This window comes from Arabidopsis lyrata, assembly GCF_000004255.2.
Source record: "Arabidopsis lyrata subsp. lyrata unplaced genomic scaffold ARALYscaffold_1, whole genome shotgun sequence".
NCBI lineage: Eukaryota > Viridiplantae > Streptophyta > Magnoliopsida > Brassicales > Brassicaceae > Arabidopsis > Arabidopsis lyrata.
Window position 1 is genome coordinate 9,305,193 of NW_003302555.1, and position 20,314 is coordinate 9,325,506.

At 32.1% G+C, this 20,314-nt stretch overlaps 3 protein-coding genes across 3 annotated transcripts; all 3 read right to left on the reverse strand.

Annotated features, from left to right (window-relative positions):
• Window positions 1–3,551: 3,551 nt before the first annotated feature.
• On the reverse strand, window positions 3,552–4,320 carry LOC110225290. The gene is made up of 2 exons (XM_021014647.1): window positions 4,203–4,320; window positions 3,552–4,018 (listed from the first exon to the last, which is right to left on the reverse strand). Exons 1-2 carry the CDS (start codon window positions 4,221–4,223, stop codon window positions 3,830–3,832), a joined length of 210 nt encoding a protein of 69 aa, XP_020870306.1. The 5' UTR covers window positions 4,224–4,320; the 3' UTR covers window positions 3,552–3,829.
• Window positions 4,321–10,057: 5,737 nt separating this feature from the next.
• On the reverse strand, window positions 10,058–12,299 carry LOC9329235 (probable acyl-activating enzyme 9). The gene is made up of 2 exons (XM_002893128.2): window positions 11,133–12,299; window positions 10,058–11,047 (listed from the first exon to the last, which is right to left on the reverse strand). Exons 1-2 carry the CDS (start codon window positions 12,039–12,041, stop codon window positions 10,304–10,306), a joined length of 1,653 nt encoding a protein of 550 aa, XP_002893174.1. The 5' UTR covers window positions 12,042–12,299; the 3' UTR covers window positions 10,058–10,303.
• A 4,391-nt stretch (window positions 12,300–16,690) lies between these two features.
• On the reverse strand, window positions 16,691–17,543 carry LOC9329236 (probable calcium-binding protein CML44). The gene has a single exon (XM_021015354.1). The coding sequence runs from the start codon at window positions 17,368–17,370 to the stop codon at window positions 16,921–16,923; it is 450 nt and encodes a 149-aa protein (XP_020871013.1). The 5' UTR covers window positions 17,371–17,543; the 3' UTR covers window positions 16,691–16,920.
• Window positions 17,544–20,314: the final 2,771 nt, after the last annotated feature.

A 20,314-nucleotide genomic window follows, 5' to 3' on the forward strand; every position in this document is an offset into this window, starting at 1 on the left:
TATTAATATCATCAAATATATTGTCACATGAAACATGAGCCCAAATAAATATTTACGTACGGATCGATACGAACACTGTTAGTGGTTCCAAATTAAAACTCGATCTGACGACTTTGAGCTACCTTGAGTTTTAATCATTAATTATCATTGGTTAATTAGTTATTTCATTTTCATCATATCATATGATAATTTTAATCCAAAATATTTCTTTAAATAAGTGTAATCAAATTTATAGATGAATAACTAGCTAGAACTATGAGGGTAAATCCATTTTCATCAAAATACTTAATTTCAGTTCCTAAATTGATAGATATGAAACGAAAAAAGTTAGATGATAATGAACAAACTGATCAAAATGAACATTTCTTAAAGTCTAGGAGCGGTGAATCTGGATCTCTGAGAATGGTCGTTGACTCGTTGTTTTGGAGATCTACTTATGCACCTCGATTGTTTCATAACTATTATTAAGTGAAAAGGCGGCAAAAACATGTAATGTAAAATGGGTGAGAAAAAGAGAAAATCTGTACGATGATTTAGTTTGTATTGGATTCGACCGGTGAACTAAAGCGTTAAAATAGTTTCTAGTGATAAGAAAGAACACTAAGCAATGCCTTTGATTGGTAGCTATTTACTTATATATGTAGTATAGGGGTACTGTTCCCATTGTAATTTATTATCAAATCAGTAATCCAAAATGGAAAGATAATCAAAATAATAATAGTTTTGCAGCGATACAATATATATATATATATATATATATATATATATTTATAATTTCATTTATTTTTTTGTATCACTTAAGTTACCATTCTTTCTTGCATCTATGAATCAATCCTGAGCCATGTCCATTGGTAATTGAATAAGAGTAAACTTGTCTTTTACTTTGCATGAATTGTTTTTACCAAATTCTTTTAAGTTTGATGGTCATTCTCTTCACTTTAGCAGATTATTCGTCATTTATTAATTAAAATTTCCGTATATAATAGAATCTTCAAAACTTTTCAACAAAAATAGAAAAGAAAAAACAAAAAAAACACGCGCACATATGTCTATTAGAAATCAATGATTATGTCGATATAGCTAGATCCGTATTACACACGAAAAATACAACAAAAGCCCACATGCTTCCACAATTCGACACACACAAAGAACAAGTCTGGTGAAAAGAATTTCATTCATCGGCTCCTCCCATTTTGATTTCACGTTAAACCTAATTAGAGCATCTCCAACGGAGAGAAACTTTCTCAAATATAGTAATTTAATGTTTTTGTTATAAATTAATTATTTATTTAAATTTTAATTAATTAAAAAAAACTTGAATCAGTCAAATGATGTGTGAGACACAGTTTCTCACAGTTACTCAAGCGAGAAACGTTTCTGATTTTCTCTCTTTCTTTTAATTATTTTTTATTTTTTTAATTTCTCATATACTCTATGAAAAACCTCCGTTGGAGGTGTTCTTATTAGACAGCACAATAACATATTGAATTAGACAGTTACTAAGAAACTATCCGTATGATAATTAATGATATCAAAAGGAGTGTTGTTTAAATAGTAAAAACCATAATCGCAATCCGTCATAATCATCACAACTTGGTTACTTTTTTACAAAAGAGGATATCATATTCATAATTCATAATCACTCTACCGGGAACTGAATTATAAGATCACTTTTTTTTTTTTTGGACAAACTGAATTATAAGATCACATTTAGATTTTTCTGTAAGAGAAACGTTACGAAATGCTTACACGATGAGAAAACCAGCTTCTATATATAATGTTAAACAACAACATAACAAAACAAAACGAAAAACCAGAAAAGATGACGACGGCGCATATATCTTCAAACCCAATAAAAAGACCGATCAATGACGAGTGGGGTACACGCTCCCTCCGTTACCGTTGCCGGAAGAGTCAGCTGGGTTCCGGCTGCAACCAGAGGAAGAAATGGCAGAGAAAATTGCTTTCACGGCCATAGTCTTCACCAGCTTCCTCTTAACGGGAATCACACTCGCTGGTTCTTTCTTTGCCTCCCGCTCCGCCGTGGAACTAGATTTTTCACCTTTGGAACTCATCTTTTGTAGCTGTATTTATGTGTTTATGCTTGTGTTTGCGTATGTATATATGTGTTTGTTTGTTTTTGTTGTTGTAATTATGAAGCCATGCACTAAGTGTATTGATTTATATAGAAATACGCCCCAACGAGTGAGCACTTAAGAATTAAACTTCTGCCCCAAGTTGATCCACCTCCACACTACGTGTCAGCCACCCATTTGTGTAAAGAGGAAAATTAAAATATCGTCTACTTATAATTTAAGTTTCGATAGATAAGAAAACTCGCACGAAATTTACGATTAATTTCATAACATTTGGATATATCTTAAGTCCCCGGATAGTAAAAAAAAAAAAGGTTATAACACGAAATTTCCATGCAAATGATGAAAATTGTCGCTAATTAATCCGCTAGCGAATTGGATTGCGTACCAATTTATATTTTTGGTTAAAGGATTGGACGTCAACTTGGGAACTAAGCACCAGTCTACCAATTAGTACAATGTCCCGGAAAGATCAAGCAAGATCCGAAACACAAGTTTTTTTTCTTTTTCCTTTTTGACTTTAAACATAAGGTTTATTTTATTTCTTAAATGAACAGTAGATAAATTTTAGATAGTAAAAAGTCTAATTGACTTCTATTTTGACCTTATATATATGTATATTAGAAAAGGTTATTTTTGTTAACGTTAATCAATTTTTTTAATTTGTTCCTTCATAGTTTTTGTTGAATCTGTTTAAAATTATGACTAACTTAAGTACTTAACGATAATTATTTCGTAATCTATTTTACAGTGAGCGTTGACTAAATAGATTCTGATAAACAGAGGAGCAACATATAAAGAGGGAGACAAAAGATGTGTCCTTGTGATTCGCTTTACTATAGATTTGAACAACATCTCTTTTCTAAGTACTGTCAATAAATCATGTCAGGATATATAACAAAAATCATGGCCTTTTTCTCTCTTTTTTTTGTGACACTTCATAGCCTTTTCCCTAAAAAAACATTACGGTCCACTATAATATATTTTCACGATTTTTCCTTAATAATTTTTTTTCTCGACTATATATATATACATATGTATATTTGAAAGAACTTTGATTTTTAATGAATGTAGTGGTAAGATCACGATGGTCTATGAATCCAGACTATAATCTTTTTCAACCAATTAGCAGCGTCGTTAAGTATGATATTTTCTTATTCTCTAATACATTATTAAATGATATTTTAACTTTGGTGAACCATCTAGGCAGTGCTGGCTATAGTTAACAATCTCGTAGTTCCGTTATTATCATATTCCGAAGCAATTACCAACCTTTTTATGGGTTTAGATTACAAACTTAATTATCTATATCTTAAAGGTTTTAACTTAATTCTAAACAATTAATATATAAGCCAATAAACTAAATTTCCGATTACTAATTGAACACTCATTGGTTTTATGCTTTTAGCGTTAATTTGAACCCTCTCAATCTCTTCTCAGGTTTTGATTTTAATGAAAACAATATAGAGATCATGCATTATACATTAATCGCAGTAAATTATAAGAAATCTTATATTAACACTAAACGCGAGGAATCAAGACAAAGAAACTATTCAACTTAGTAACACAAACACATCGGATTTACTTAGACAAAACGAAAAAAAAAAAAAAAAACATCGTATATAGTACAAACTCTTTCCAAGAAAGAGAGATCATTCGGGAGACATGTTTAACATGATCTGTCTTCAGTACGGAAAGACCCATAATTATTACCCCCAAAAATCATTTGAAGGCTACCGGAGCGTGGGCTGCACGCGCTTGTTCCTCGGAAGCTCTACTATCTGCTTGGACTTTAAAGGAGATCGAGATAAAAAGAGAGTCTTCATAATCATTGACTTCACCAGCTTCCTCTCTTTTGGGAACACACTCCCTTGTTTCAGCCCCAACCGCGGCTGTCGCCACTCTCCGTCATCTACGGCCACCAGGGCCGTAACTTAGCACAGCCGGGTGAAACATTCGTGTTGGGCCCCCAAATTTTTAACGAGTAATATGTATAGATTTTGGGGCCCCCAAACAGTAAAAAAAAAATTTATATATAGATTATGAGACCCCCAAACCGTAATTGTTTGTGGCTCCATAACTCGTAGAACCGGCCCTGACGGGCACCACTTTCTCTACCGAGCTCATCGATATTTTACTCTCTATCTAATCCTCTTTTCGTCTTGAGGAGAGCATAAGCTCTTAGACTTGCCCTCAATTTATCAGTTAATGAGACTTATGGAACAAGCTAACATGTAAAAACAATTAATAGTTTATTATATGAATTGAATCTTGTTATTTTATTTCCCTCACGTGGCATTATATAATAGGTTTCATTTGAGAACCAATTAGTTATGCTGCAACTAGGTATATAACTAATTAAGATACTGATTAAAGCCACTTATTCTTTTTCGAAGTTAATCATGATATGGAATTAATTATTGGCTTCATCACTCTCCTTTTTTTCAATACCTTTACCTTTCGGCCATTAGAATAATTGATGAAAACAGTAACATATTCATAGTTAAGTATATATAACAGCACATGAATCACGAGTCAAGATTTATCCATATCGCTTGATAGGAAACAATACATGTACCTAACTTATTAAAATCAAATACCCGATCTGATATATCTTTCAAAAGTGATATCAAATAAGATAAAATAAATTATTAAAGGCCAAATGTGTGCGTTGTGCTGTTGATTTAACTATTATACTAGATCATCACTAGTATTAAAGTACGGGTTGAATTTTATTTATTATAAAATTTATATAATATATATATTAGAAATAAGTTCTAATATATTATAATACTAAAAAAATATTAATTTTTTTGTCAGTCCCTATATACAATATTATAATAAATATAGATTTTTTTTTATAATACTAAATTGTGTATAATTTTTTTTAAGATATGAAAACGGAAAATAATTTTATTTTTTAAAAAGTAATATTTTTTGAACAATGAGTTAATTTATGTTAACAACCACAAACTAAGATTGCATATATTTCGGTTAGATCAAAGATTAAAATATCATAAATGAATCTCATATAAAACATAGATTATTTTGAATTAAATAAGAAAATTAGTTATTGTTTTGAATTGATTTAGAAAATTCTTTTTCAATTTACAATTCTTTGGTTGTTGAAATAGAGATTTGTTTGAGCCAGTATAATTACAGAATTTGTTTGAGATTTAACAGAATTTACCAATTATTCGCATAATCGAATATGTTATAAACATATATTTAGTATATAATAATACCAAAATCAACCCGTGCGTAAAGTCTATATTTTTATTTTAGAATCTCAATATTTCATTTTAAAATATTGCGTGCACAATCTAGTATTCGTTAATTCTAAAATTGCTTGCGGAATCAAATTTTCAAATATTTAAAGGTGTCAAACCATATTTAAATGTTTTACACTATTTTTAAATATTCCAAATTAAAATCTTTAAATTTTTTGTAGTTTATAAAATTATGAATTTCAAAAAACAAATTATATGAAATTAAATATAACTATTCAAATAGTTATAAAGATCAAAACTCATTTCATCATATAATATATTATATTTAAACCGCTACCTATTATAAATATTTTTAAAAATAATCAAATTTTATAATTTTTAACTTTTTGAACTATTAAGTATTGATGATATTCTCTAAAAATATCAAGTAAAACTTATTTTAAATGTTGCAAATTAAAATATTTAATTTTTTATTGTAGTATATCAAATTATAAATTTCAAAAAAAATAAATGTATGAAATCAAATATAAATATTCAAATTCTGACCCGTTGCTCAGTCGGAATTTTTGTTGAATTTATTTTTGTGTAAAAGAAATATATTACTCAATAGATTGAACAATTTATATGCGTTTTTAAAAATTCAAATCTTTTCATATGCAGAAAAAATTTACTTTTTTTTTTATTATGTAGATGATATGATGATTTATTTGTTTCATATAAATATAATCATATAAAGATGAGAGGTAAAGTTTAATGATTAATAACAAATTAATATGGTAATTTAGATATCAAATTTTATATGTTCATTTTAAGTTAGTTATTTGTAAATTGTACTCCCCAAATAATAGTATAGGATATTATGAAAGCAAAGGATTATCAAAATGATTAGATATCTTATTATATAAAGTATGGTTTTCAATGTTAATAACTCACGAGATCGTGACACGTGTCAAAGATTTCGATCTCAAATTTTGATATGTGTCAAATAATTTTTCCTTTTTAATTAAAAAGGTAAAAACATAATTATAAGAAAATTAAAAATGTAAACAGTTTTAAAATGTAAAAAAGCTAATTATAAGGAAATTGTACCAATATTTCCATAAGAGATTTTGCCATCTAGCAACCAAAATTTTTGTTTTTAACAACTTAAAAATTATTAAAGATACCAAAATTATAAATTTAAACAGTTAGATCATAGTAAAAAAAATATACGTATATATAAAAAAATTATATGTATTCTTTCAATAAAAATCGAGATTATAAACTTATGCTAAACATGTATAAGTTATTAATTGTACAAGAAAAAAAAACTAAAAATAGAAAAAGGATTAAGGAAATTATACAATCAGTTATTATTTATATAAATTTTTTTTTGTAAATAATCACATTTATATAAACAATAAGTTGTCTCATATTTTCTCACCAAACAAACTAATTTCTTCACACACCACCATTGTTTTAACTTCATTACATTGGTAAATTTTTTTTTTTTGGTTATAAAGTAGTTTTAGGATGATATAAGTAACTAACATTTGACTGAAAAATAATTAAGGAAATAGCCATGAGTTAAAAAATTTTTGGAAACTAACTTTTTCAGATATGTGAAAATTCAAAATGGCTTTCAAACAAAAGAAAAACATACAATTACGTATTCTAATTTGGAGAAAAAAAACATGAAATATATACTAATAACACGAAAAATCTGAAGAAAAAAAATCAATATTAGAATTCTGACGACGAAATAGAGATACCCAACAATGTCATTTAATAAAATAGCATGTCATACTGAAAGAAATAGGAGTAACATGTGATTGTTATAGAGGTGATGATGGTAGTGGTTGATGGTTATAGAGGTGGTGATTGAGTGATTTTAAAAATAACATGATCATGTAAAAATCACATGCATTTATCATTTGTTGTAAATATATCATGTCAATTATAATAGCAAACACTGTGAATCACGATGGTTTTCTAAAAATAGCATGTGATATTCATAACCAAGGAATATATTGCAATGAAGGCAAATTAAGAATTATGAACGGTGATGGACATAGACTAGAGTTGTTGTCGGAGAGGCTTGGTCTGATGTCGTAGAAGATAAAGAAAGTGGAGTAATAAACGAAGTTGGGGAAAGAGGAGAAGAAGCGATAACAGTGGTGTTGATGTTGATGACGGTGGTTCAAGCTTGGTGATGGTGGTAGCGATAAATGTTGATGAAAATGGTGGATCGAAATTAGCAAGATTCGGTATTAATGGTGGTGGTGATTATGATAGTAGTGAGATTCATTTGTGGTGGTAGGTCAGAGTAGTGACACTCGGTGGTAATGTTCGACGAAAGAAAGAAATGGAGACAATGAAAAAATAGGGAGAGAAGGAGAGAGAAAGAGGGGTTCAAACAAAATAAAAGAAATCTAATGAGAGAAATAGAGAGATTTGAGAATTTCTCGCTGGCGAGCAAAATGAATAAAGAGAACGAAAATATGGGTAATATGAGCCAAAAGTTGACAATGCCATGTAACTATATAATTTCATCTTTGCTTATTGTCATAGTTTATTTCCATTTTGTAAACATTGAAATTATAAGATGTAATACACTCTTCCGATGGAAGTAAATAACTTATTAAAATTCAATAATACAACCTATGAACATTTATGACTTCATAACTTATAATAACAAAAAATTTATTTAATTTTATATATAGGCTAATATTTATATTAGATGATTTAATAATTAGTATAACATAACTACAAATAGTGTTTCATAGGTGAGCAATTTCAAAAATAATTAAAATGCTGCATTATCTAAAATAGATATGTTTATATAATTTTAGTTATGTTTAAAAAATTAAAATTAAAAGTTAAGAATGATTATTTTAATCGGTAACCCGTGTAACGCACGGGTCCATATCTAGTTTTATATATATTTGCGTGCTTGTAACAAATTAATTTTGTAATTTTTATTTGCTACTAAATACACGGTTTTTATTTGCTAGTAATTGACGAGTATTAGTATCAAAGATTAACAATAGCATAATTAGCAATGCTATTTTTTTATTAAAAGATTTTATTAAATAAATAAAGAGAACGTTTACAATAACAGGGAAAAACCATTACAACCAAAAGAAAAAAAAACTAGAAGAAAGAGTAACGAGGAGGAAAGATTAAGAACAAACAAAGCCTGAATAAAAAGAAGAGACAAGGCTTAACGTTTGTTTATAACCTTAGGTGAGCCAGCATTGATGAACTGATAAACCCCGTGGTAAGCCCAATTGTAGCATTGCATTACACTTGTTATTTTGTTTATCAATCTCTGATTAACAAAAAGAACATTTTACTAGTATATTAAACATTGGTTGGAACTTGGAAGTAATGAATTAACGATCGCAAATTTAAAATACGAATGACGCTTTCCTTAACGATAGAAATTAAGAGGAATTGTTCATATGCCGCTATATATAGTTCGTATCATGAACATGTACAAGAAGTTCGTAAGGAAAGTGAACAAAAATATTAAATAGTACTAATTAAAATAGACGAGATATCGACCATGAGTGTGTAAACTTGGAAGTGTGTAATTGATTCCTGGAAATTATATAAGAAAGATTACTTTATTAAACATACATTATTGCTGTTAGATAAAGATTCTCGACCTATTACTCTATTAGAGGAAGCTTCCTGTCATTTCACTTGAAATTGTTTTCTTTTAGTTTTATGTCGCATGAAATTTGAATCACCATCAACAATATATTCGCAGAACTCGCCGGCTTTCAATAAAATTATGTAAATTTTTTTCCCCCAAGTACTGACAATGCGACAACAAATTGCATTTAACTATTATTAATCAATTACAAAAATTCTGAAAATTTAGTCTAATTTAGAGTTGTCGAACTCAAGGTTCTGGGCCATATCACGGTTTTAACGGCCCAATTGTAATAATTGACCCAGCCCGTTATATGGAAACGACATCGTTTATGTAGTAACGAATCTAAGAGATCTCCCTCCATCAGATACTGTCTGGATGTCTCAAAAATACTATTTTCATTAATTTATAATAAATAAATTATTTATTTAAATAATAAATTATAAAAAAGAAATTTGACCAGAAACTGTATCTACACTCTTTTCTACTTTTTATATTATTTTTTATTTTTTTAATCTTGAGACATTCATCTAGACATTACTGTTGGAGATGCTCCTCTAAAGATCTTTACTTTTCAGTTTGCAACAACAAAGATAGTCTTTTATCTCATGGACTTCCTCAAGACAGAGACTTAGCCATTTGTGTGAGCAAAAACTTCTGAAAATTTAGTCTTCGGAAGTTCCTCATGAAAGAGATCACTTTCCTCGGTACTAAAATTGGCCATGAGAATCTAGAATACAAGGTGAACTATAATAAAATGTTGGTGGGCACAAAATACAGAGTCAAAATACAGTTTACAAAATTTGTAATCAAGATCAACTAACAAATTAGGCCCAACTACTTCTACAGTTTTACACATAATCCAATATTTATTTTGACCTTACCACTACGGCACTACCAACTATAAAGTTAGACCTTATTTATTTTAGTAATTTTACCGTCCTAGTCTAAGGAACAACACTTTGGATCCAAACTCTGACTCAACTCATCGAAGTATGAGCCCAATATAGGTTTAATAGTACATCTTACTAGAGATAAACAAACAACTCTTAACTAGGCCAAAATTGATTTGCAAACCACAAAACAACTAATAAAGAAGAGAGAACATCTTCATTCATCAGGACAGGGCAAGGTCAAGAGTTAAAGAAAGGGACACACTTGCAATAGTGTTATCAGTTACTCATTGCAAATGTTATAACATTAATAATAGCAAACATGTTTCATAAAGTTTGGAAACTAATCCCTTCTTAAGGGTACAATAATACATCACAAAAGATAAGTCTTTAATTACTTCATTCATGGAGTTTCTTCATATCCTCAATAACTTAAGTGAATCTTTAAGGCAGGGACTTAGCCATTTGTCTAAGAAGAAACTTCTGGATCTTTCCAGTAGAAGTCTTTGGAAGCTCCTCCTGAAAAATCACTTTCCTCGGAACCATATACTTAGGTAACTTCGTCTTACAAAACTCCCTTATTTCCCTCTCAGTCACTGAACCATTACCATTATTATCATATTTCAAACTCACAAAAGCACACGGCGTCTCTCCCCACATTTTATCCGGTTTAGCCACCACCGCAGCTTCCTTCACCACTGGATTTGTATACAGAACCGTCTCAACCTCAGCACTACTTATGTTCTCTCCTCCGCATATGATCACATCCTTTGAGCGGTCTTTAACTTCCAAGTAACCATCTTCATGTATAACCCCTACGTCTCCGCTGTAGAACCATCCGTCCTCTCTCATACACGCCGCGGTTCCTTCCGGGTCTTTGTAGTAACCAAGCATAACCGATCCACCTTTTAAAACGATCTCTCCTACAGAAACTCCGTCGTGTTCCACACTCTTCCCGGTTCTCGGGTCCCTAACATCTACATCCGCGAATCCGATGGTTCTTACTCCTTGTCTTGATTTCAGTCTAGCTCTCTCCAATGGATCAAGATGATCCCACTCAGCCTTCCAAGCACATGACACAACCGGACCTCCGGTTTCTGTTAAACCGTACCCATGACCGACATTGAAACCTAGGGATTCTGCTCTGGAGATGATGGCTGCTGGAGGTGGAGCTCCAGCGGTCATAACCTGATTTCAGGAAGTGAGTTTCATAAACAAAAACAGAGTTTATTCAAAAGTTCTCCAAATGATTTTCAAATGGAAGTATTAATACCTGAACCGGGTTCTTTAGCGGTTTACGAGACGGGTAATTGGTTAGCATGTTGAGAACCATTGGTGCCGCACACATATGAGTTACGTGATGCTTATCGATCAAGTCATATATAGTCGGCGCATCGACTCTACGCGTGCAGACGTTGGTGGCTCCAACCGCTGCGGTGCCCCAGGTGTATCCCCAACCGTTGGCGTGGAACATTGGTAAAGTCCACAAGTAAACCGGCCGGTTCGGAAAATGCCAGTCAAGCAATGAGCTAACGGTTAGCATGAAAATTGCTCTGTGGCTAAGCACTACTCCTTTGGGAGACGACGTTGTTCCAGAAGTGTAGTTGAGAATCATTGGCTGCCACTCGGTTTGAGGACGGATCCACTTGAATCTCGAATCTCCTCTCTCCATGATTCCTTGGTATGTGTCAAGAAAATCCGATGCGGCCGAAGCAGACGAAGAACCGTCCTCTTGGTCGTCTTCGAGGAGGACAAGGTGAGGTTTCTCGTGTTGTCCCAAGAACGAGACTGCTTCAAGGACTAAGGAGATTGAGTTGGGATCGACAAAAACGAGCTTAGATTCACTATGACGCAGGAGGACAGAGAGTGCATGTGCGTCCAAGCGAGGGTTGATGTTGTTTAAGATGGCTCCGGACATTGGGACAGCAAACTGAAGTTCGTAAACAGACGGGACGTTGGGGCCTACGACGGAGATGACTTGGCCTTGGTTTATGCCGAGAGAGGATGAAGTGAGAGCCGACGCGATTCGAAGACAGCGGTTGTGGGTTTCGGACCAAGTGTGGACGGTGTTAGTGGCGTGGAGGATGGACGGACAGTCGCCATAGACGGAGGCGGCTCGATCCAAGAAGCCGAGGACGGTGAGAGGTGTTGAGTTCGAAGGGTGTGGAAGTAAGAGTTCCATACTTTGATTCTTGTTTATGTTTTGTATTGGTTGTTTTGTGGTTTGTGAAAAGGCTAGGGAGTTGTATATTTATAAAATCTTCAAAATGTTTTCAACTTCATGATCAAGGTGTGTTGGAGTTTATGTAATTTTTTTTAATTTTTGGTAACTATAATTGATCACATATGGCCCACGAAATCAGCTTGATGAAATGAAATAAACAAATCTTCTTTAATTTCTAAACTTATCAAAATACTAAATTTGGTTAATAAATAAGTAGAATTTCTCTTTTTTTTCTTTATAACCAAAATATAGTGGTGAGTGACGTGAGTATATAAAAATGGAGGTGGGCATTGAATAAAGACGGAGTTTACCAACTAACAAAACTTGGACGGACCCAAACGAACTCTCTACTTTATAAAGCTTCCAAAATTGTGACGACAAGTTCTTAGTTGAACACTTGAACTACGGTCGAAGGAGCTAACTAAAATAATGATTCGTCGTTTCAAATATTTATATTCATAGTAGAATATATATTTATATAAAATGTTTACATAAGGTTAAGATGATAGGGAAAGGGAATTATATATGCATGCATCTTGCATGGATACATCAAATCAAAGGATCGTAAATTATTTATGGATAATCAATCTAAAATATTCTTGCGTGATGTTAGTGGTATTTCACATTTGGTACTAAAAAGAGCATCTTAAATTAATTTATTTGAAAACCTAGTATTTTCTACTGTCAACGTCCACACTCATCCACATGATGTTAGTTTTGCGTTACCCATTTGTGAGGATTGGTTGAGCGACTTGTATTTTGTCACATTGATGTTTGAGTGTTGACTGTTGAGTATTGATTTATTTGTCTACAAATAACTAAGTATATATATAGATAGATATGATATGACTGGCGAAAAAAAGAAAGAAAGAAATGATGTGACTCATCCAACCAATATTTTCTAAACTAAAACTTTTTTTTTTTTTTTGATGAATACTAGACAGTTCTGGATCAAAGTCCGTAATATTTTTTAAATTAAAACTTTTGATCACTTGAAATATTAAAACAAGTATTCTAAATGAGTTAACCATTTTTTTACAGTTTTATACATATCTATACTAATATATAAAATACATATCTTAATCAACCATTGTCAACGTACACTAATTAATTAATTCTGAACTCTAAAAGTACAAGATGAATAACACATCAACACCAAACTCTAGCTTAGAATATGTAAACCAAACCGGGCCTTGTGGCCTAGTGGTAAAGGGGTCACAGCTGTGACTTCCGCCACCAGGGTTCGAGGCACGGCCACTGACAGGTTTACATAGGGGAATTGCCAGCCTCGTGGGATTAGTTCTTGGGCCTAGGAAGCCTTTGGGAGACCCGCGGTTATTAAAAAAAAAAAATATGTAAACCAACAATTTAGTGTTAGCTCTGAACTCTTTTAAATCATATATATCGTCCACCAGAAAACAAGATTATTTTTAGAAAATATGTTATTTAAAAAACAAGTTACATATGCAAAGACACAACTGTACGTACACTTGTCAACAAAATTGAATATCAATAAGTTTGTTCTTATCATAGTTCAAAAGCTGAGTGATTCCTGTGATATTGTGAGCCTGATTTTGAGTGTACACAAAATCTTTTAAACCCATAGAGATATACTGTATATGAATATTGGCCTTGGATGGTGAGATGATTAAATGTAGATAAATTTTGGGTAGTTTAGAAGTTATATCCACATTTAATGAATCTCTGCATCACCAACCTACTTGCCAATTTTGGCATCATGATGATTTTCTCATTTGAGATAAAACTTTTAGGATTTTCTTGAATAGATAGATATTTGCTTACCCACATGGTCTAGTTTCAGTCAAAAGGGTTACATATGTCATGTTCGAAAATTAAATACATATGTTCATCAAGTTCTGTAGCATCACAGATATTGAAGTCCTTTAAATTTTTTAACAACCAGTTGTACCAACCAAGAAAAATCTATTCTTGTCGGTTTAACAAGATGAGGGAAGCCTAAACGAAACAACATAAGAAATTTCCAATTAGAAAGACACGATATAATCATACGAAACAAATGTCCAGTTCATGATTATGGTATAAGCATTATACACTTTGAACGAAAATGAAAGAATTAGCAGATTACATTGAAACTGTTTACAAAAAATCAAATTTTCAGACAGATGTGATTAAATAAATATCTTCACAATGATCATGTGCTTTCATAAGAGACCTGGATTCCCTAGCATGTAACTGGTTCAAGTTGAACAATATAAAGCATAAATCAAATCCAAGAAAGAGAAGAAGAAAAAATGCACTAACTTTAGTCACAACTTTCACCGTGACTGCAAAAACAGCTTTATGCTTTAGATCGTCCTTAAACTTTTCCTTTCTCTATTAGCAATGTTGTAGGGCGCATCAATTCCACCATAGCCAAAAAAATATTATATGATATGTTGTGTTTTTATCGGTTTTGAGTCTTTGTTTTCTTTCCTAGATCATATATTTTATAGAGTCAAAATTTGTTTTTAGAGTCTTTTAGTCCTTTATCGAGTCTCTACAGGTTTTAGGTTGCTTCGGAGGAAAACGAGCTATTTTGGGATATAAACACACATTTGGAGATGCAGTTTCGTTTAGAAGTATCAGACGTTTTGCCTCAGATGGAATACTTTCCACCGTTAGATCTTTCTGCATTTTTGACACAAGTTAGATGAAGATGTTAGCTTGAGGTTCCATGTGATTTGAAGGAAATCTAACGGTGAATTCAATAGTTATACCCGAATTAGTGAAGACAGGTCATTCTGGCGAGCATTTGAAGCAGTTGCAGAGCTGAAGACCAGAAGCTCCAGATCGATCGATCCCTTTGTGGATCGATCGATCCACTTCCCTGACGGATGAGAAACGTTCCAGACACTGCTGGATCGATCGATCCTCCTTTGGATCGATCGATCCCTTCCCCAGACGTATTTTTGGCCCATATTTGACCCGAGTCACTCCAGATCCGACCCGGCTCGTCTCCTATTGTTTTAAAACCCTAAGCTCGACTTTTGAGACATTATCTTTGATATTTTTGAGTTCTAAACTTTGTTATTTGGTTTGTAAACAACTTTGGGCAAAGGAATCCATCCTCTTGACACTTGGAGAAGATTTCTAAACCCTATTCCTTTTCTATTTTATTGAATCATGTTTTCTTTCATATCTATTTGCCTTTTCTCTTTCTCTATGTGTGAGTAGTTCTCCAATTGGGTTTTAGGGTTCCAATTAGGAGATTCAATGGATTAATGGATTGATTGTGTTAGGAATTCTCATTCTCTAGGTTCTTTGATTCACATGTTCTTAATGCTAGAATAGGATTGATCACCCTGTTGTAGATTCTAGGTTTTTCTATGCATCAAAAGTGTTCGATAGAATGCCTGAAAGAATGTGGATTGAGCAATGTATTTCTAGCCAACGAAAGTTGACGTTAGGACGCATTGTGAACTTAATGAACTTGTTTGGTAATGCGAATTTGACTAGGAAATTGCATGCGAAAGTTTAGTAATCGAATAGTCAAATTTAGTGATTAATGTCCTGAAAGAGAATTGGTCTAAATGTGTTCATGTTCAAGAACGGTTCGTAACTATTGAATTCATTGTCTCATGTTTCCGTTGTTTATTGATCTCTGAAATACCCTAATGCCCAATGTCTTTAAATCTTGAAGTTAAATCGTTTAATTTATTTGCATTTTTATTTTACAAATCTGAAAACCAAACAAACTCTTCGCTTTAGCTAAGAACGAGTCTCGGAAGTCTTTAGTGTACCATTGGTTCTTGTGGATCGACCCCGTATATACTACCTTGCGGTTAAGTGTATCGGGTAATTACTCGAGCAATCATTATACACTTAATTCATCAGAAGCTTATGCTCCTATGATCCAAAGATTATAGACATTACAATTTTAATACTTCATGACTCATCAGTTGTTCAATTCTAACTCGCTTTTCACCATTTAATTTAAGCAAATTAGTGTTTTCTTAGTTGTGGATAAATGATAAATTGAAGGGTCAATTTCCTTAGTTGTGGATTAAGTTAGTGTGACTATGTTCATTTTTTCTTCTTCTTCTCTTTCTTGGATTTATTTATGTTAGTGAGCTACTAATCTGATGTTGTAGTAAGAAGCAAAATATATCATTGAGAGCATGAACGAAGCCCTCTATGAAGTTAGTTTTCATTTGCAAAATCTGTTAAAACTTAAAGTCATATATCATGGGCCTAACAATGTTAGTGGGTTTTTTTTATGATGGTTTGAAGCCTTGAAGGGTTTACTATTTATCACATGTAAAACAATGACAATAATGCTAAATTATGCATATCACAAAGAAAATACTAAGAAACAAATTAGTGAAATATTCAGCTATTATAACAATGGGAGACAGAGATCTCACCAAATAAAAGGAAACAATGGGAGACAGAGATATGGTCATATCGTCGTCACAATGATCACACGCTAAACTATTTACTGCCACAACCTTTTTTTCTCACACATGGCTTGAAACTTGTCATAGATTATGTTATTTCTGAGGTTTTGTGCTTTGATATGAGACTTGGATTCCCTATTGTAGAACTGTTTCAGGTCGAACAATTTGAGAGAGAGAAAAGAAAAAAAAATTCTTACATTTTAGCTTAAGCTGGAATGAAAATAACACATTGAAAAGGATCATCCATACACTTATACCAATGGCTTAGTGAGAAGAGCCATTTCATTACCAAAGACATAGTTGTTTATACATCAACACATCACATAAGCAGAGATATATATACTTTACAGTGTTTACACAAAACACATCAAACATGTAAATGGACTATACGCACACATGTTACATGTGTATTATCATCATTAGACATGTAAGATCATGTTCTTGAATTCTTCAAAGTCAACGTAACCATCAAGATTCTTGTCATGAACTCGAATCATTCTCCCACAATCCCAAGCCCTTGCCTCCTCCTCGAACCCTAGCCGTTCCAACACATCACGAAGCTCCTCAGCAGAAATATAACCATCTCCGTTCACATCAAACACACTAAACGCCCTCGCAATCGCTTCATCAGTATTCTTCTTCGTTCCTTTGCTATCTAAAACGGCGTCGTTGTAGAACCGAAGAAACTCGTCTATATCGAGGCTCTGTTTTCCAACGATCAGTTCAAGCTCATCGGGAGTGTGTTCGGGCCAACCGAGTTTCTCAAGAATCCAGTGGAGCTCGTGGAGGGTCACAAGCCCGTCTTGGTTCTTGTCGAGCTTCTTGAACATTCTTTGGAGATCGTCTCTGCTTATGAATGAACAATCCATTTGATCAGAGAAGGGTAGTTTTGGACCTTTTGGTAACGTTGAAGAAGTGGTGAATCTATTTCTGGAGAAAGTTTCAGTCTTTATCGTCTATAGACATTATACACGTACAGCTTCATATTTATATGATTAGTGTGTACGGAAGAGTTGAAACGGAGGAAGCTTCCTGGAAATGGGAAATGAAACGACTAATTTCCTGAATAATGACGTTTCTAGAAGTAAAGTCATTAAAATATGACATTTATCTAATTTTCTTGTGTCAAACTTTGACATATAGCTAAATTGTATATGAAAATTAGATAGCTTGTAACTCGTCTAATTATCATCTATATATGCTAATGACCTCATTTACTTTCTGATACAGAAAAAAAAATGATATATCTAACCTAAATCGCAATTTTGTACTGTCAACAAAGAAATCACAAATTTTCGTATGTGACATTGCGAAGCTTTATAAGACCATACGCAACGGTGCACTCATCGACCGGGTGTAAGTATTAAAGAAAAGAAAAATAATGGAAAAGTTGTCTCTCTCTTGTCTCTCTCTTCACACTCGGGTGTAAGTTTACACTCGGGTGTAAGACACTCTCTCTCTTTCTCTCTCTTTCTTTTTCTCTCTTTTTTCTCTCTTACTTTAAATTATAATAATAATAAAAATTTCACACTCACACCCACGCTTATCCCACTGTGGGTGCTTTAAACTAGTAATATTATTATTATATCCTGGATTTTGATAGCTAAATAGTATTAGTATGTTATTGTAAAAAACAAAAAACAGTATGTAGCTAGTAGAGTGGTGTCATAAATAAAAAGATTGTTATTAAACTCGCAGAATAATTACGAAACCCCTTAATTAAGGGGGAAAAAAAAACTTGCAGGATAACAAAGCGAATGTTAATCTTAGTTTGACATATGGAATGTTCGGTAATGTTCTCGAGTTCCGTGGCGTTAAGTCGTACGGTCCCCATTTACTTAGATATTTATCACCGGCCACATTCATTCATGCCCATCCACATTTTTCATTGGATTTTTCCCTGTGAACAAAAAAACCAAAACAAAACGATAATGCTATAGTTTTCATGTGGATTAGATAAATAAGAGAAAGCATTATCTGTTCATCTCCAACCAAATCCATTACTATTCCTAGCTCCTACCATAATTTTTCATTTTACTAATTTGTACAAATATACTTCCTCTGTCCCAAACTATAAGATGTTTCACCTGAATGTACGATAATTAAAGAATTTTTTTAATAACAAAATCTTTAATAAATGTGTATTAAAACAAGGAAAAAAAAAGAAAAAAAAATATAGTAAAAATGCAAAAAGCCAGTTTAAAGCATGGTCAACTTTATTGTTTTCTTAATCCACTTAAATAGTTATCATTAACAACTTTTTTTTTTTTGACGTATCATTAACAAGGATGTAAAATTAGGTTTTGAATGGTAAAAACAGTTTAAGCGTTGCAGATCATGCAGATCTTGCAGAAGATGCAGGACAAGTGCAGAACATGCAGAACATGTAGGACAAGTGCAGATCATGCAGATCAAGCAGTTCAGAATCATTATCTTGTGCCATCGTTAGAACTGCTGTATCGTGACACGATCCAGGTGCTCCATTCCAAACATATGTAAACAACATATTTATATCACATATTGCCATGATATTAAACGATGTTCTATCGTGTTGATTCCAATACATTCCTTGTAGTTCAGGCTTCACCTTAACACATACATGAACTCCATCTATAGCTCCAACAAATCCACTGAAATATGGCCAATATCTTCGATCCGTTTGTAGTTTTTCAGGAATTCGACGTAGTTCTTGTCTTGTTGGAGTCTTGATATAATCACAAGCAAGTAACTCTATCGCCATATCTACAATTTTAAAAATAATATAAGTAATACTAAAACAAATAATAATATACTAAATAATGTGTTGTGTGACAATAAAAAAAATATTATGTAAATATTACACATTTATGAAATATAAACAATGAAAGATAGAAATTTAGAGTTATCTACAATCAAACATAATTTACAAATTAATATGTATGAAATTATTATGCATATCTACATCATAAAAAGCATATCATTTTAAATATCATAATTTTGAATTATTCTATTTGTAAGTATATATAAAAATAAAAGTATCTATTAAAAATATATTAAAAATAAAAGTATATATCAAAAAAATAAAAGTATATTTTAAAGTACATACTAAAAATAAAATATTAATTAAACTAATACTAAATAAACTTATATGAAGCAATATAAATTTAATTACTTTAAACTAACAAACTTCTTTTACTAGAATATTGCAAAGTAAAGATGTAGTAGTAAATTAAAAAGTTAAAAATAAATATTTTTTTTTAAAAAATAGATTGATGCATGAATCTATAAATGATTAACAAAATATATATTTATGTTGTTTGGCTAATATTGTTCCTTACAATTCTACATCATATAAACGAAATTTTAATCTACATTATTGTGGACGTCGGATTCATACACTCGAATATTTGCTTATTTAGTGGGAAAGATTATTCTTGAGGACAAAAATATGATATGAAAAAGCTATGAATTGCAATGAAAATGATTATAGTCTATTTGCTAGAAAAATTGCCTCTCCTTTACATGGCTCATGGCCCTATTATTTATACTAACAAACGACATTTAACTCTCAATTAAATACAATTATTCTCTCTTAAATGTGTCCGTTTTGGTCTTCGAATTTAATGCTCAACGTTTGAATTTGAATTGATTATGATCTTCATGGGCTTCGCCCTTTAGCCCAAAAGCCCCGAACTGAAATGATCTTCAACTTCGACTGCGTATCCTTCTCGTGGTGAGACCACTCCGATCCCTCTTCGTGGTATAACCACCTCGACTAAACTTTTGGGCTTATACGTCTATCGGGCCTTGTCCTCTATGGGCTTCTGTCCTGCC